This window comes from Mytilus galloprovincialis, chromosome 8 (assembly GCF_965363235.1).
Source record: "Mytilus galloprovincialis chromosome 8, xbMytGall1.hap1.1, whole genome shotgun sequence".
In the NCBI taxonomy this organism is placed as follows: Eukaryota; Metazoa; Mollusca; class Bivalvia; order Mytilida; family Mytilidae; genus Mytilus; species Mytilus galloprovincialis.
The window spans coordinates 32,308,635-32,327,105 of record NC_134845.1 but is presented as its reverse complement, the minus strand read 5'-3'; the positions used below and the strand labels follow the sequence as shown (position 1 = coordinate 32,327,105).

Genomic DNA, 18,471 nt, shown 5'->3' with positions numbered 1-18,471 from the left:
CATTTAGGAACATTTTTTTTGGGAGAAGGCAACATTTTATAGTATTGCCTCACAACATTCAAATTATACTTTATACAACTATTACCTGTCTTAATGATTTATTATCTGAATTGCATCATTATTTTCATTTCAAACTCCTGATTTTCTCCTATCACTTTATCAGTCAATTATGATCAAGACTGAAGTTAAGTAAGATATTTAATCTGGAATTACATCTAAACCACCTTCCCACTACAAATCTTTACTATGGAGTGAGAGTTTAAATATTATAAATTATGTTGTTGGCTTTCTCGCCTCTTTTTGGATATTGTCATGTTGGGCTGTTTATTACTTGCTACTGTGAATTCATTTGTTTGGCACCAGTTTTCGTTGATTAAAGAAACTCTCATGTTTGTTGATATCTTATTTAGTGGTTTTGCCGAAGTCTGCATAAAAGCCTATAGGAAACCTGTCATTCGTTGAACATTTGATTTTGTGGTTCACCTATACGCATGAAATCCATAAGAATCCAGTTATCCAACGAATAATAATGAATTCACAGTAAATGGGTTTTGCTAATTGTAGAAGGCTATACAGTGTCCTATAGTTGTCTACTCACTGTCATTCTCTGGTGATCATATAGGTAGTTGTCTACATCACTGTCATTCTCTGGTGATCATATAGGTAGAGTTGTCTACATCACTGTCATTCTCTGGTGATCATATAGGTAGTTGTCTACATCTCTGTCATTCTCTGGTGATCATATAGGTAGTTGTCTACATCTCTGTCATTCTCTGGTGATCATATAGGTAGTTGTCTACATCACTGTCATTCTCTGGTGATCATATAGGTAGTTGTCTACATCACTGTCATTCTCTGGTGATCATATAGGTAGTTGTCTACATCACTGTCATTCTCTGGTGATCATATAGGTAGTTGTCTACATCACTGTCATTCTCTGGTGATCATATAGGTAGTTGTCTACATCTCTGTCATTCTCTGGTGATCATATAGGTAGTTGTCTACATCACTGTCATTCTCTGGTGATCATATAGGTAGTTGTCTACATCACTGTCATTCTCTGGTGATCATATAGGTAGTTGTCTACATCTCTGTCATTCTCTGGTGATCATATAGGTAGTTGTCTACATCTCTGTCATTCTCTGGTGATCATATAGGTAGTTGTCTACATCACTGTCATTCTCTGGTGATCATATAGGTAGTTGTCTACATCTCTGTCATTCTCTGGTGATCATATAGGTTAAGTTGTCTACATCACTGTCATTCTCTGGTGATCATATAGGTAGTTGTCTACATCACTGTCATTCTCTCTGGTGATCATATAGGTAGTTGTCTACATCACTGTCATTCTCTGGTGATCATATAGGTAGTTGTCTACATCACTGTCATTCTCTGGTGATCATATAGGTAGTTGTTTACATCTCTGTCATTCTTTGGTGATCATATAGGTAGTTGTCTACATCACTGTCATTCTCTGGTGATCATATAGGTAGTTGTCTACATCACTGTCATTCTCTGGTGATCATATAGGTAAATGTCTAACAATCATACCACATATCCAAATTTTATTTAAGTTATTTTTTGTCAATGTTTTATATTTTCATATAGAACATCACGTCTCATGGAATTTGGAATGCCACCAAGATAAATGTGAAGTTTATGTATTGGATCAGAGATCTGTAATCCCCATATAATAAACATGTACTGTTACCTACAATCAGAATCTGAATAAACAATTAAATATTGTTCAAATCTGGGTGGGGTTTTACACTCATATCACTATTTTGACCTATAATGAGTTACCCAGAATGCATCAAAGATGGATTACTGCCTCAAAACTTTTTATACACTTAATTGAAACACCTTTAATTGTTATATCAGAATACAACAGTTGAATTGTATTTCTCCAACAGTCTCAGCATCACTGAATCTAGACAAAATTGTACAAATGGTTATGTTAAAATAGGTTTTAGGTGCAAGAAGCTGATATTAAACTTATGCTACACATTAATGTTTTCCTAAAATCTTTCTAAAATGTGTTTTAAGTTAGAAGTTAACATATGGTAAGGGTTGGATCTGTTTATCTACATATTGTTTGGAAGATTTTCATGTTTGCATATATAGCTGTCACGATTTTTTAATAAATTATAATCAGCAATCTTAAGTATTATCAGGTAATTTTGCATATTAACATCATCACAAATGCATCAGTCTTTGCTTTTGTAAGATATTTTTTCAGGACATCTGCTTTTCTTAAATGATAATGAGTAGGTGCTGTTGTTTCCTACAATAGAGGGTTCCATACTTTTGCTTGAATTATTCTAAAGGCTTGGTATAACAAAGACTGTCTTCTTTCAAAGAGATGGAACTCAAAAGCCATATGATTTATAAGGTGTTTTTATGAAGGTTATAACAGAGACTTTTTATGCCCCATCTTTTCAAAAGGTGGTAGAGGAGAACACATGTTTCGAAACAATTTTGGTTAGATGTTACATCTAGTTGTGTTAATTCTGTCTGATTTTAAAATCTCTTTTGACAGCTATCAGATTCTTAAGGAGATTGTTGAAACTAACTTTAAATAGAATGACCAATTGCCAAGAAAAGGATTAAGAACGAGATGTCTTGTTTATGTTCTGAAACCCAATCGAACAACCATGATCTTTGTTGTTAAAAAAAAGTCAAACTTTAAAAGCTTTGAATTCATTTGTTTGTTTATTTTACAATTTGAAGATGATAAATTATTTGGTAAAAAAAGCACCTGAATTTCCTTTAAAATCTATCTGAAATCCTTATACCTCAGTCCTGAGGCTGTCTTTACCTGTATTTACTTCTTGCATTAAACATTAATTCATTCAAACTATTTTGATATTGGAAAATTAAAGGGTCATCAAAGTAAAATTATAAAAATAGTATTCTGTATGACGTCAAAGTTTTACGAAGAAGATTAATTGTTTCCATTTTATAAAATGAGATTTGTAAATTTTCTATTTAACCTTACCATATTCATTCTTTGACATTTTGAAAAAGCTGATTGTTAAAATGTTTGCTGTGTTATAATTGATTATTACCAATGAAGACTAGTTAAAGAACTACTTCTGACATTTTCCTGAAGCTTCCTCATTAATAGAGACAGAATATAATGTAATAGATCTATGGCCCCTGATAATGTGGAAGCTATTAGAGATGTTTTTTTGTGACATTTGAAGTCTACCAGGCAACCGTTACTTCATGAAAGAAATCCGTAGGTATGACGACACTAGTATTTACGTATTATATTCCGTCTCCATAATTAAGGGGATGTGAGCTTTGATTTCAGAACAATGGAGCCAGTACTGTACATAATTGTATCTGTCTCTGCATAGAATTGTATGGGGCATTGAGTTAAGAATATTTATGTTTTTTTATGTACAGTCAGACAAAATAATATGAATTAGGGTTTTTGTTTCTCTATTTGACTCCCCGTATTTGAGAATAGATATGGATTTGTTCATCTTAGGACATGTCAGTTTTTGTTATGAAAACAAAAATTCCAATTAAAACTTCAATGAAAAATGGTAACCATAAATTTGTAGACATGACTCTATGTCTAAGATGGGGTATTTTGAGCCTTAATTGACTGCTTGCGGCTGGCAGAAAAAAGCTTAATTTCAGGGGCCAAACAATGGAAATTTCTTCAGCAGCCACATATAGAGTATTTTTTAAAAAGGCAATAATAATCTATAATAATTGCCCCCTGAGTACTGAACACACTGCTAATCTTAGCATATTTTTCTAAAAGCTTACATACTGTGGCCTTAGGATGGTCAGATTGTTTGACATTAGTTCACTTGACTACTTTATAACACTATCATTTTCATTCAACAATTTTTGTGGAAGTTATGGAATTTTACTATTTTTGGTACATAGTAGCATATTAACACTTTATGACTTGCCCAAAAGTTGAAAACACTTGTCTGAAAAATTACTGACAGTACTCCTCTGACAACACTTTCATGAAAGTTTACTAACAGCACTCATCAGACAACACTTGCATGAAAGTTAACTGACCGTACTGACCTTGGACAACATGTGTATGAAAGTTAACTGACAGTACTTCTCTGACAACACTTGTTGGAAAGGTTACTGACAATACACTTCTGACAACAATTGCAGGAAATTTGTTTACTGACAGTACTTCTCTGAAAACACTTGAGAGAAAGTTAACTGACAACAGTACTCCTGACAACACTTGCATGAAAGGTTACTGACAATACACTTCTGACAACACTTACATGAAAGTTAACTGACTGTACTCCTCTGACAATACTTGCCAAAAAGTTAACTAACTTCTCCTCGGAGAACACTTTTAAAAAAGTTTACTGACTACTCCTTGGACAACATGGGTATGAAAGTTAACTGACAGCATCATCTGACAACACTTGCCAGAAAGTTTACTAGCAGTACTCCTCAGACAACATTTGTATAAAAGTTTACTGACTGTACTCCTATGACAACACTTACATAAAAGTTAACTGACAGTACTCCTCTGACAAAACTTGCCTGAAAGTTTACTTACAGTACTCCTCGAACAACACTTACATGAAAGTTAACTAACGGTACTCCACTGACAAAACTTGCTGGAAATTTTACTAACAGTACTCCTCGGACAACACTTTTATGAAAGTTTACTGACTACTCCTTGGACAACATGTACTTGAAAGTTCACTGACAGTACTCCTGACAACAATTGCATGAAAGGTTACTGACAGTACACTTCTGATAAACACTTGCAGGGAAGTTTACTGAGAGTAGTTCTCTGAAAACACTTGTATGAAAGTTAACTGACAGTACTCCTCTGACAACACTTGCCAGAAAGGTTACTGACAGTATTTCTCTCACAAAACTTGAATGAAAGTTTACTGACAGTACTCCTCTGACAACACTTACAAGAAAGTTAGCCTACGGTACTCCTCTGACAATACTTGCTAAAAAGTTTACTTACAGTACTCCTCGGACAACACTTTTATGAAAGTTTACTGACTACTCCTTGGACAACTAGGTACATGAAAGTTCACTGACAGTACTCCTGACAATAATTGCATGAAAGGTTACTGACAGTACACTTCTGACAATGCTTTCTGAAGGTTACTGACAAAACACTTCTGACAACACTTGCCGGAAAATATATTGAGAGTACTTCTCTGAAAACACTTGAAAGAAAGTTAACTGACAGTACACTTGACAACACCTTTATGAAAGTTTACTGACTACTTCTTGGACAGCTAGGTACATGAAAGTTCACTGACAGTACTCCTGACAACAATTGCATGATAGTTTACTGACAGTATACTTCTGACAACACTTGCCGGAAAGGTTACTGACAATACACTTCTAACAACACATGTCCAAAGTTTACTGACAGTACTTCTCTGACAACACTTGCATGAAAGGTTACTGACAATACACTTCTGATAACACTTCCAGGAAATTTTACTGACAGTATTTCTCTCACAACACTTAAATAAAAGTTAACTGACAGTACTCCTCTAACAACACTTGAATGAAAGTTTACTATCAACAGTCCCCTGATAAAACATAATCTTGCTGACAATGATAACACTTGCCCAAAAGTTTACTGACAGTACTACTCTGAAAATACTTACATGAAAGTTAACTGACAGTACTCCTCTGACAACATTAGTATGAAATTTACTCTTGGACAACACTTGCCCAAAAGTTCGCTGCAAACTAATTGCAGCAATCTTACCGTAGTGTTTGCGGCACATCTGAAGGCTGATTTTCAGTAAGAGACAGCACTAAAGCTTGTTCCAATACTTGTTAAGACTGTAGCTGATCACACTATCCTGCTATTGATAATACACACTTAATGTGAGTTGTAAGACTATAGAACACAGGTGTAACACAGTTACAGGATCCATGAGTTGTGATCTTTTGTAGCATTCCCCTACATTTGCAATTTCAATGGATGTGTGGTCATTTTATGTATTTTGGGAATATTGTGTAACTTGGGCATTTTACTAGATTTTCATTAATCATGAGTATTAAAATAAGTTACCAAAGTTTTATTTTATATCAGGGGGTTTGAGGAAAATTATTTTATAAAAATTTCTGATACTTAGTTGTTCTGTTATAATATAGCAGTATAATATGGTCAAAAACACATAGCTTTCTGTGTTACATGAAATGATGGTTTCAAAGGAATCTAAGCATTCACTATATGTGACTGCTATAGCCTTTTTTTTTGACATTTCTACCTATTATGAGTGTTTGTTCGGTAAACACATTATTGTCAATATAAGCCATTATTGTCACAACTGAAAATACTGCCTATTTAGATCTGTTATTTTTTTACGAAATTGGATAACCTTATGTCATCAAGATCGTAGAAGTTTGTCCAGTACTACAGACAGTTGTGATTGGTTCCAATGCTTTAAGTTCAACATCTTCCTTATTTGTCTGATACAATATGTCTGCTTTGACACATTTTGGTATTTGTTTCTAAACATTTAATCATGCTGCGTCTCTAAAGTATATAGCTGATATATTTTTTAATGATGTGTACTTTTACAATTCTAAGAAATCTAGTTATACAGGATTTTTTTTAAATCTCTCCGAGTTCAAAAAGATTAAAATGTAATCATTTTTTTATTGACACAGCACATAGTGTAGAGCAACTCCCATGGAATTTAATTGTCAGTGAATATACAAATTAAACTTGGTCACCCTTCCAATATTTTGAATTATTCAGACCTATTTCATAATAAGTATTTACAAATGACAGCTATTGAAATTGAAACTAGAACATTATTTCTAAATTAGAAACCAAGAACCTGAAATATCTTTTATTGCATTATAGACGTTTATAATTTAAACATTGATTACAAAAACCATTGTGCGTTTCATGTAAATTGCATTATTAATCAACTTCAAATATTACAGGTTTAATTTTATTTGTTGTCATGGAATTTAATTGCAAAACTATCAATATTTACTTAGTATTAATGAAAGTGGTTACAGAGTACACTCAGTTTATATTGAAGACATTTGTATTCCTGTACAATAGAAAAGGGCATTAGTATATTGGACCTTATTTTTATTCAGTACAGCTAGGCAGGTTAAAATTTCACTGCTGAAAATGTAAAGTTGTTAATAATTTACTGTGCTTTATGATTATCCATGAGGCTAATTGCAGGGGAGAATACAGGGTTTTAGGTTAGAATGGGGGGCAATCTTAAGTTTTTGCCTAGATCCGCTCTGCGAATATTTTTTTGAAGGTAAAATTATCTAAATATTCTTTATAAAGCTGAGAACAACCCATGTTTTGCAAATTTCAGGTGGGGGGCCACACCTGCCAAGCCCTGCCTGAATCCGCCCCTTCTTTGCCAATACTATTGGGATACTTTTATCTAGTTGCAGTTTGGATTTGTCTCTCCAAACTAATATACTGGCCATGATTGTAAGCGAAAGGTTGAGTGATTGATTGATTGATTGATTGATTCTCTTTATTTCCTCCATTATACTGAAGATTTACATTTTCAAACACAAGTACAAGTATACTAATTACAAGAAGTGAACAACATATAAATACAAACTACAATTAAAGCACACACAACCAAAAAAGACCCAACATTTTACATAAACATGTATATGTATTATATCTAAATGCTACATTTGTTTGATGCAAATTTTGAAGTGTCCAAAATTAAATCTATGCTCACATAATTTGCCTTTAAACTATAATGTGTATATATTTTATAATGAAAATATTCTTGACATCCAATTTCAATGATTACTTTTTGTTTATAATAATATGCAGTTTCAAAATAATCATTGTTTTAAAATGCAGAGTTATGGTACTTGAATTCTGATGCATGCACTGTAGTTGCAAACATTTAGTCCATAAATGTTTTTCATGTATATGCAAAGTTAACACAAGAATGTATGATTGAAATACATCAATATAAGACAATGAGAGAGCAAATATTATGACAAAAACGTTCTAAATACAGTTTTCTGAAGAGATCCATTGCTGTTAGATTGTACACATGAGAGGTGGAAAAAGGTTTGTTGGTGACAATCGATATCATCCCAGACATTATACTGATTGTGATTGATTGATTAATTGTTGGTTGCTTAACATCCAGTGGCAAATATTTCATGCATATTCAGGACGAGAACAAGTTCACAATGAATACTATAGGTAGGTCTTGTCATAATAGAGGCCATTTGGGATGATGGTCTGGGAAATTTGGACTGCCACTGGAAAATGAGGATATATTGGATAGGGACAGAAATTTTGCCTTGTAACAGGCCACCTACGGGCCCTCAAAGAGTTGTTGCAAGGGTTCTTAACGTGCAAAGAGCGTGGCACTCTCTTTACACGAGACATCGGATTTAACGTCCCCATTCTGACCGGACGTGACTGCGAACTTAATACATCCCACACAGCCAAACGGACGCCCCACTTTGGCAAGCATTTTACTGCCGGTCGGGAGAAGACCAAGTGACCATATTTCTATTCCCCAGTCACCCTTGGGGAGTATACTGATTGTGAACTGAGAATGAAAATTCATACAATTTTATGGAGACTCAGTTAGAATGTGCATTAAGAGGTATTAAAAAGATCAAAACATTTTTTTTGTCTGAAATATGTGCATCAATAGTACATATGTACGAGGCATTTAGATATACTTGCACTGAGTTTGTATTACTATAGCTTCCTCATTATGCAGTAAGGTTCTTAAATTTGAATGGCCTTTATCATAAAATGTATAACTTATTAATTTGAAATAACACAGTAAAACAATAAAGTTTGGATGTATTTCAAAACTGCAAGAAGGCAGAGTTATTTCTATTTCGGTTGCAAGGTCTTTTTTATAAGAGTTTGTTTTAGAACTAATATTGAATCTTATTAAAACTTTAAGTATCATATGCACTGAAATCTAGCTGATTCATGCAAGTATTTTGAAACTCTGATTAGTTTCAACTACCAGAAAAATTTAAACAATTTTAAATCAGTAATGAAATTATTGTTGGATCATTGAACTTACACACAAATTAAACTTATTTCTACTAGAACAGGTCATTTCTCTTTAATGATCTCATTATTTGATTTGATATAACAATATCCTGAGAGCAAATCAGGAGTAGTTAATAGCTATTTGTACAGTATTGAATTTTAACATCAGGTTACAGCAATATGTTCTAATACAAATATGAATGAATTAAGATCATATAAATGACAAATCGAATCAGTTATTGTTTTTTTCTCTCGTGTTAACCTATAGAAGACTTCTTTCAATACTTTGATAATACAGCGCTAACATTTTGTGTTCTTCAGTCACATTGCAATTACGATGAAACCTCTAGAGAACGCTTGGTTAATTGAGGTTCTTTTGTTTTCGATAAATGAGACATATCTGTTTTATAAACTTATCAGGTTCCTATGGTAATTGAATTGTTTTGCTGTCTGCTGTTGTTGTGATAAAGTTTCACTGCTTAATAAGGTATATGTGTCTGGATATAAGGAATGTAAATGTCTTTTATGTATTGTGATGCAACTACTAAATTCATGCCCATAAATTAGTTTGGGAGTTACCTTTGTTAGTGTCAAAACCTCCCTTTTAAAAAATGTAATTGTCACTTGTGATATTGAATTTTTTGGCTATTGTTAGTGACATACAAGAAAAATTAATTTGGTAATGTACAGAGGGCAGCCAGGCATATAACTGCCAAACAGTGTCCATGCATGATGCAGTAATTGACGAAATTTTTCAAATTAAGATTGTTTCCTGTCCTACATTTTTACTAAGTGCTGTCTTATTACATCCATATTGTTGATTTGTACAACATATTTGTGTTTTGGATATTTTTACTCATATTTTTTAAAATACTTAGTTTGAATTATGTGCTTCGCTTAATCATAATGACCATTTTGGTATAATGCACATACTTTAACTTTCTGTTGATATCATTTATTTCTTGTGTCTTTCAAGAAAGGACAATTTCATCAAAGTTGCAGCCCTTACATATAGTTATAATTCTAGTTAAAAGCAACTATATATAAATGGGGAGTATTCCTTGTTAGTTCTGGACTGAATTCCACTGACACTTATAATGCTTTTCATGAAGTTTTACACATTCTGTTGACCAGTGACACACATTTAATTTGTTCAATTATTTTTAATGTTTACATGCATGTTTATCAAACTTATACTCTTGTCTGCTTTTAGATACCTTTGAGCTAAAAGTAGCTTGATAAAGGAATTATTCAAAGGGAACTAACTCCATTTTTGCTGAAAACTAATAAATTTTCATCTACCAAACACCTAGAGTAAAAAAAGATTTTAATCGGACAGTGCAGAGTTAAATTTTGAAATAACAAGATTTCACTTAAGTCTGTTTCATGTTCCATCATTAACAAATGGAAAAGTTAACTGAATGTGAGATCTGAATTTAGCCGTAAATTAAATAACGGATGTATTATATTTCTAGAAATGCTGCATGATCTTAAGATCAATTAAATTCTTTCTCTCTAGATGCATCATAGACTTCAACACCCCGCAACTAGATAAACATAAGAATCTTCTCTATGGCAACTTAATTTGAACACAATAAAAAATATCACATAATTTGTCAGAGAAAAAATACTAATAACTCAATGATGATTTTACCACATATTTATTTGTTTTTGGAGGAGAGAGATTGTATCATAACTATTCAGTTGAAAGACCTCAAAAGAATTGTCAAGTGAGCACTTGGCAACTGTTTCACTTTTCAAGTTTTCAAACATGTTGTCTGTCAGAAACAGTCAGATAGATAGTAAGAGGCTTACATCTGCTGTAGACATAGTTTATTTTTGTTGCAAGTAAAGTATGAAGATTGCTGCTGATGTTGCAATGTTTATTTCTTCAGTGTAGGGAATATTTACATGCATTAAAGCCTACACTCTATGGCAGACATGCTGCAGTGAAAATTTTTTTTTATTGACATCTTCTTCTGATTGGTTATAACAATTTAGCTGTGTTTATACTATCTACATTTTTTACTCTACAACCTTAAGTTAAAATTGTCGTTTAAAAACATTGTTAAAGTCAGAATTTTTCAGTACACCAGTAAAGAATATATATTATCTATGTGAAAATTAGAAGAAATGGTATGATTGGCAAAGAGGCATACATCTATGTGACATTTCAAAACAAAAACATTTGTACAAACAACTTTGCTGGGAATATTTTCGTATATTTTGCATGATCACAAAAAAATATAATTACTTAAACTTTATAGTACAGTGCTCTAACTGTAAATTCAGAAATCATTGCGATGTTTTTATTAATGCAAAAGCGACAATACATGTACATGTATCATGATCAGGTTTGCAATAATGAAAACTAGCATTCATAATATCAGTAGTTTAAATATATTGTAAAAATTCTGTGATGGAAATTAGATTTCTAATTTGTTACTGCTAGTAAACTTCAAGTAGAAGTTCAAGTTTTTTTACAGCCATATTGCGTAAGATTGTACCCTGTTCAATAACACCCAGCTACAATTCTATTTTCTATTTTTAGGCATTACAACACAGTGCACCTAGCAGTTCATTCACACCAAGTATAAATCTATTTTCTATGTTTAGGCATTACAACACAGTTCACCCAGCAGTTCATTCACACCAAGTATAAATCTATTTTCTATTTTTAGGCTTTACGACACAGTTAACCCAGCAGTTCATTCACACCAAGTATAAATCTATTTTCTATTTTTAGGCATTACAACACAGTGCACCTAGCAGTTCATTCACACCAAGTAAAAATCTATTTTCTATTTATAGGCATTACAACACAGTTCACCCAGCAGTTCATTCACACCAAGTATAAATCTATTTTCTATTTATAGGCATTACAACACAGTTCACCTAGCAGTTCATTCACACCAAGTATAAATCTATTTTCCATTTTTAGGCATTACAACACAGTTCACCAAGCAGTTCATTCACACCAAGTATAAATCTATTTTCTATTTTAGGCATTACAACACAGTTCACCTAGCAGTTCATTCACCCCAAGTATAAATCTATTTTCTATTTTTAGGCATTACAACACAGTGCACCTAGCAGTTCATTCACACCAAGTATAAATCTATTTTCTATTTTTAGGCATTACAACACAGTTCACCCAGCAGTTCATTCACACCAAGTATAAATCTATTTTCTATTTATAGGCATTACAACACAGTTCACCTAGCAGTTCATTCACACCAAAGTATAAATCTATTTTCCATTTTTAGGCATTACAACACAGTTCACCAAGCAGTTCATTCACACCAAGTATAAATCTATTTTCTATTTTTAGGCATTACAACACAGTTCACCTAGCAGTTCATTCACCCCAAGTATAAATCTATTTTCTATTTTTAGGCATTACAACACAGAGCACCTAGCAGTTCATTCACACCAAGTATAAATCTATTTTCTATTTTTAGGCATTACAACACAGTTCACCCAGCAGTTCATTGACACCAAGTATAAATCTATTTTCTATTTTTAGGCATTACAACTAAGTTCACCTAGCAGTTCATTCACACCAAGTATAAATCTATTTTCTATTTTTAGGCATTACGACACAGTTCACCTAGCAGTTCATTCACACCAAGTATAAATCTATTTTCTATGTTTAGCCATTACAACACAGTTCACCCAGCAGTTCATTCACACCAAGTATAAATCTATTTTCTATTTTTAGGCATTACAACACAGTTCACCTAGCAGTTCATTCACACCAAGTATAAATCTATTTTCTTTTTTTAGGCATTACAACACAGTGCACCTAGCAGTTCATTCACACCAAGTATAAATCTATTTTCTATTTTTAGGCATTACAACACAGTTCACCTAGCAGTTCATTCACACCAAGTATAAATCTATTTTCTATTTTTAGGCATTACAACACAGTGCACCTAGCAGTTCATTCACACCAGATATCACACCCATCATTCTAGCTGCTCACAGAGACAATTATGAAATTATCAAACTTTTATTGGACAGGGGATACAGAATACCGAAGCCCCATAATCTTAGATGTGATTGTAAACATTGTCTACGAGAAAGTCAAGAAGACTGTTTACGCCATTCTCGTTCTAGGATTAACGCCTATCGTGCTTTAGCTAGTCCATCTTTGATCGCTCTGTCGAGTAAGGACCCTATACTTACTGCCTTTGAATTGAGTTGGGAATTAAGACGATTGAGTAACTTAGAAAATGAATTCAAATTTGAATATGAAAGTTTGGGTAAAAAGTGTCAGGAATTTGCTACAGATTTATTAGACCAAACTCGTGGATCTAAAGAACTTGAAGTTGTGTTAAATCAGGACAATACCCCAGCATGTAATCCACACACAGAACCAATTGTTGAACCTGTGCAGGAAAAACTCAAACTGAGCCGTCTCAAACTTGCTATCAAGTTTAAACAGAAAAAGGTTATTATTCTTTTAAATTTTAAAGATATTACAATTTTGTGAATTACTCTCCCTATGTAAGTTATTCCCTATCACCATAGGTATATATATATATATATATATATTGCAACAGATTGGTTTTATTATTATATTTAATTTATTTATTTCATAAATTGCTGTTTTATATGTCTGCAACACACTTAAGAAATTAAGCTGATAGTTTTAAAGATATTAAGAGCAGTTGAACTGAAAGAAGACTTGAGTAGAATATCCCCTCAAAAAATTATTTGTAGTGATTCATACTGCTTCATACCGTACTTATATATATTGGTTTATTTGCACAAAGATCACAATTTTACAAGTTATAAGTCCAAATCTGTTTTCTAGGTTTAAACTATTTTTTGCTGCTGAATCTGATCTTCACTTAAGATCTGATGAAATTTTCCTGATTTTATCATATTTGGAAAATAAGCGAAAATAACCCAGCATTAAAAATTTCCAACTTGCCCGAATTAACGAACAGTATTATTTAAGAAAGGTTACAATCTGGCTATGAGAATATTATACTCATTTGTATATTATACAAAAGTGTATGCATCTTCAGGTCAGTATGCCAGGTGAGCAGTGCAATCTATTTTGAATATGAAAATTAGGAGATGTGACTTTGATTGTTAATGAGACAACTATCCATCAGATATATAATGATGAAGATGTAAACAAACACAGGTCACTGTACTGCCACCAACAATGATCAAATCTGTTTCTGTTACTAGTTATGCAACACACAATTCTTATGAGACAGTCTTTTTATACACCACATAAATTTAAAAAATGTTGGTCTTATATTGGTATCACATTGTTGTCGTCAGAAGACAGATGGTTGCTATATAATAATAATTTTAGTATAAGTATATAGAAATCTCTTTAATTTTAACACAAGGTTTATAACCTCTAAATAAAGGTTGGGATTGCTTTTGGGGGTTATGGTCCCAACTGTGTAGGAATTAGAGGCCAAAATAGGGACCCAAATAAGTATTTTTGTAGTTTCCAGAAAATAACTTGAGTTAAATAGTATGAATCTCTCTGAAATTATACCAAAAGTTTCTATACTGAAAAAGGGATGGTAAGAATTAATTTTTAGGGTGTTATGGCTCAAACCATTTAGGAATTAGGGGCAAAAAAAAGGTGAAAAACAAGGGTTTTTCTGGTTAAAGGACAATTGAGATAATTTAAAAGCAGTATAAGGGAGGTAATCCAAATCAATTTAAGAAACAATGTTTGATTACCTCCCTTACACTGCTTGTAAATTATGTAATAAGAAATGATGATTGTCTTGAGGTGATTAGCTGTCAATTTAACTTTTAGCAGTTACTATTAATTAATATTAATTTAAGCAATGCCTATGTATGTTATTTTATATTTTAAAATTTTATGGTGTATTTAAATGGGTAATTATAGTTGCAAACTCCATTAGAAATTAGATACTGACCATATTGGAGGGGGGACAATTTTTCTTATTTCAGATTTCCCAAATTAAAAGAAAATTTTTCAAATAATTTACAGCATAGTGTATTGCACAAAGGCAAAAAAACAGTGTAATTTTTTTTATTTGGCGGGGGGGGGGGGGGGTCGGAGGTCAATTTACAACAAAAGCACAAAATTTAATATAAATTCAAATCATTTAACTAAATTGAAGTTCTTTGCCTACACTTATTCTGTTTCAAAAACCTATTATGTGTCAAAATTTTTATTACACTCCAAATTCAGACCTGTATCAAGCGTGAATATTGTAACTATTTTGGCCCCCACTTTTCAGGGTTGGACATTTGTGGTCGTATCCAGCTGCGCTCAACGAAGCAATTTATTTATATTGGCCATGCATGGTATTGTCTCTGTTTCTTAAAAAAAAATCCCTTGCTGTCATCTTACTTTCTATTATATAAGTAAAATATGCATGTTTTTATAAAACTAGGGAGATGTGATAAGATTGCCAATGAGACAACTATCAACTAAAGTTCAAATGAAGTGGAGGTGAGCAATAATATGCCTACCATAAGGCCTTCAACAACGAGAAACCCCCATACTGTATGGTCATTCAATGAAAGGTCCGACATGAAAACAAGAAACAATTCTATTGAGAAACCTAATTTATAGCAAAACAGAAAACCCAAATATGACAAAACTTGAACCAAGACAACCACTGAACTACAGGCTTTTGACTGGGGACAAGGAACATAAAGAATATGGCAAGGTTAAACATGTTTGTTAGCTCTCAACCATTCCCCTAATCTGGGACAGTGATGGAACAGTGCAACATAAGAACAAACATAAGTCAGTTGAAAATGGCTAAACTCATCAGATGGATACAAAGAGAAATACATCTAACAAAACACAAAATAGATGTGGCTAGGTATTTAAGCATCCCAAAAACAAAGTACTCATAGTTACTGACAGCTAGTTCAAAGCCATAAGCAACTAATGTAAAAAAACATGAATCTACACTTGAAGTTAAGATTAAGATTGTAGACAACAGATTTAAGGGGAGATATTTTGACTTCCAATTCTATTTCAACATACCGATTATCTTTCATTTGATTTTGTGAAAGCAGGTGTTTTATGACTTTTTTTTACAATTTTCCTTTAAACAATACATTAGCCAAATCTGCTTACTATTCTTGTATATAATAACACTAAACAAACTTATGATAAACATTATAAACAACACTTTATTTAACTCACCAGTAATAATATATTGGGTGAAAAAGACGTATTGCTTTATCCATGTTATCTGATTTCAACTGATAATGTAACATCAGCTATTATTGGCTGATATTATTTTGCACTGTACTTTTACTAGAAGTTAGGCAAAACATATGTTACCAAATGATGTCACTAACTAATCATCATAGTGAAATTGTAAAGACAACACTGCCATGCTTAGAGTCATTAGTTACAGTTGGTAATGTGTTTCTTATATTGGTTTTAATATTTCACCCATAAAGTCAAAGAATAAAGATAATTGCAGCAAAATATGATAACATGGTGTAATAAAACTTTCAAGTCAGCTTAGTACTTATACTCCAAAACCAACCAATCAAAATGTTGGATTAATCATGTTTCAAGCATGACTTTTGTACTCTGGGCACCAAGCAAAGTATTATGACTTCAACCAGGTCAAGAGTGCAATTTTCGGTCCAAAGTTGGACACTTTATTAAAAGTAGTTGTGAGGTACACTTCAGTGTGACAGCGACCCAACAACACAAATAGTCTGACTGTTAGTCAAACCATAAGTCTGTATGTCAACACTTTCAATGAGGAGTAAAGTTTAACTCAAATTTACTTAAACGTGTTCTCATGAAATTTTGTACCTTAACTTGAATATACGTGGAACAATCTGCTGGAAACTTTGTTACACAATTGTTGGAATTGTGAAAGTATGGATACTTGGATATTTTTTTATTTTTCATTCCATAGAACTTTATCATCCTGGGACTTACCTGTCAGAGTTAATATCAAAAAGAGAATTTGGTTAAGATTGCCAATGAGACAACTCTCCACAAGAGACCAAATGACACAGAACTTTACATATTTGGATCACTGTATGGCCTTCAACAATGAGCAAAGCCCATACTGCACAGTCAACTATAAATCTATAAAAGGCCCCAAAATGACAAAAAGTCAAACGAGAAAACTATAAGCCAATTTTGTACATGTCATTCACTAGCTCTAGATTACTTGAATAAATAACTACAGATTTTACACAATTGTTGGATTACTTCAGAGAATAAACAACTGCTAATATTTTTTCCAGAAAAAAAAACAGTTTTAATCACTAAGATCCCAACATGAAATTAAAATTATGCTCTTTTTTTTTATTTCAGTTCATTGCTCATCCAAACTGTCAGCAGCTACTGGCCTCTCTTTGGTATGATGGTCTTCCAGGGTTCCGTCGGAGGAACATTTGTAGTAGAACTTTTCTTACCATCTTAATAGGAGTTTCATTTCCCTTCCTTTCACTATTTTATTTGGTAGCACCAAAGAGCTTCCCTGGAAAGTTATTACGGAAGCCGTTTATAAAATTTATGTGTCACAGTTCGTCTTATTTCACATTCCTAGGTTTGTATTACGTAACTTTATAGTTGTATAATAGTAAAAAGAATATACTACACTCCTTCCATCTTAGCTTAATTTAATTTATGAAGGTATACATTACTGAAAAAAAAATATTTGGCAAAATATAAATTAAAAGACTTCTTAATATTTCTCTCCTTTACTTAGTTTAAGTATAAGGTTTCCATTACCGAAAAATATATTTGGCGAGATATTGATATTAAATGAACTCTTCAAATTTCTTTACAAATGGCATATTTGAATTTTGGTGTTCTATTACATTAACATAATATGGATTTGTCTAATTCTTTCTCATTGTTCCAATCTGGTTGTTCCAGTATTGCCACAACTGATATTAATACTTCAGCTAATATAACAAAGTATTTATTTACGTCTTTGCAAAGTAAAAAATTGCACCAACAGATAATTGTCTGTAACATAAATTGAGAATGGAAATGGGGAATGTGTCAAAGTGACAACTACCTGACAATAGAGCAGACAACAGCTGAAGGCCACCAATGAGTCTTCAATGTAGCAAGAAACTACATTTATGTTCTTACTGATAGAAAGACAGTAAGGAGAAATGGAATGAACTTCATAATGAAGTATGATTGACACTGCTTATCAAAGAGGCTTTATCCTTTCACAATATAAGTTGGCACCGGTTGGTTTCAATTTGCTTCCTTATGAAAAGAAATTAAAAAGGGTGTACTTATAAAAATAATAGCTTACATTTAATTTTTGATTTGACCTTGAGAGGTGAACATCAGCCAAATTTTGGAAATAAATGTCACTTCAATAAACTCATCATAGATACTAAGATAGAAGTTTTGTATTTGTGCCAGCCCTCATTTAGTCTACAAAAAACTCATCAGTCATCTGTGACACTGGATTCAAAAAAAGTTAAAA

At 32.5% G+C, this 18,471-nt stretch overlaps 1 protein-coding gene across 6 annotated transcripts in view; it reads left to right on the top strand.

Moving 5' to 3' along the window:
* LOC143085581 (transient receptor potential-gamma protein-like) overlaps nucleotides 1-18,471 on the top strand; it is a 151,999-nt gene that overhangs the window by 106,208 nt on the left and 27,320 nt on the right. For all 6 annotated transcript variants that reach the window (XM_076262031.1, XM_076262032.1, XM_076262033.1 and 3 more), the window contains 2 exons: nucleotides 12,936-13,472; nucleotides 17,334-17,568. In XM_076262031.1, the coding sequence (XP_076118146.1) occupies nucleotides 12,936-13,472; nucleotides 17,334-17,568 (772 nt within the window). The remainder of the gene's footprint in view (nucleotides 1-12,935; nucleotides 13,473-17,333; nucleotides 17,569-18,471) is intronic.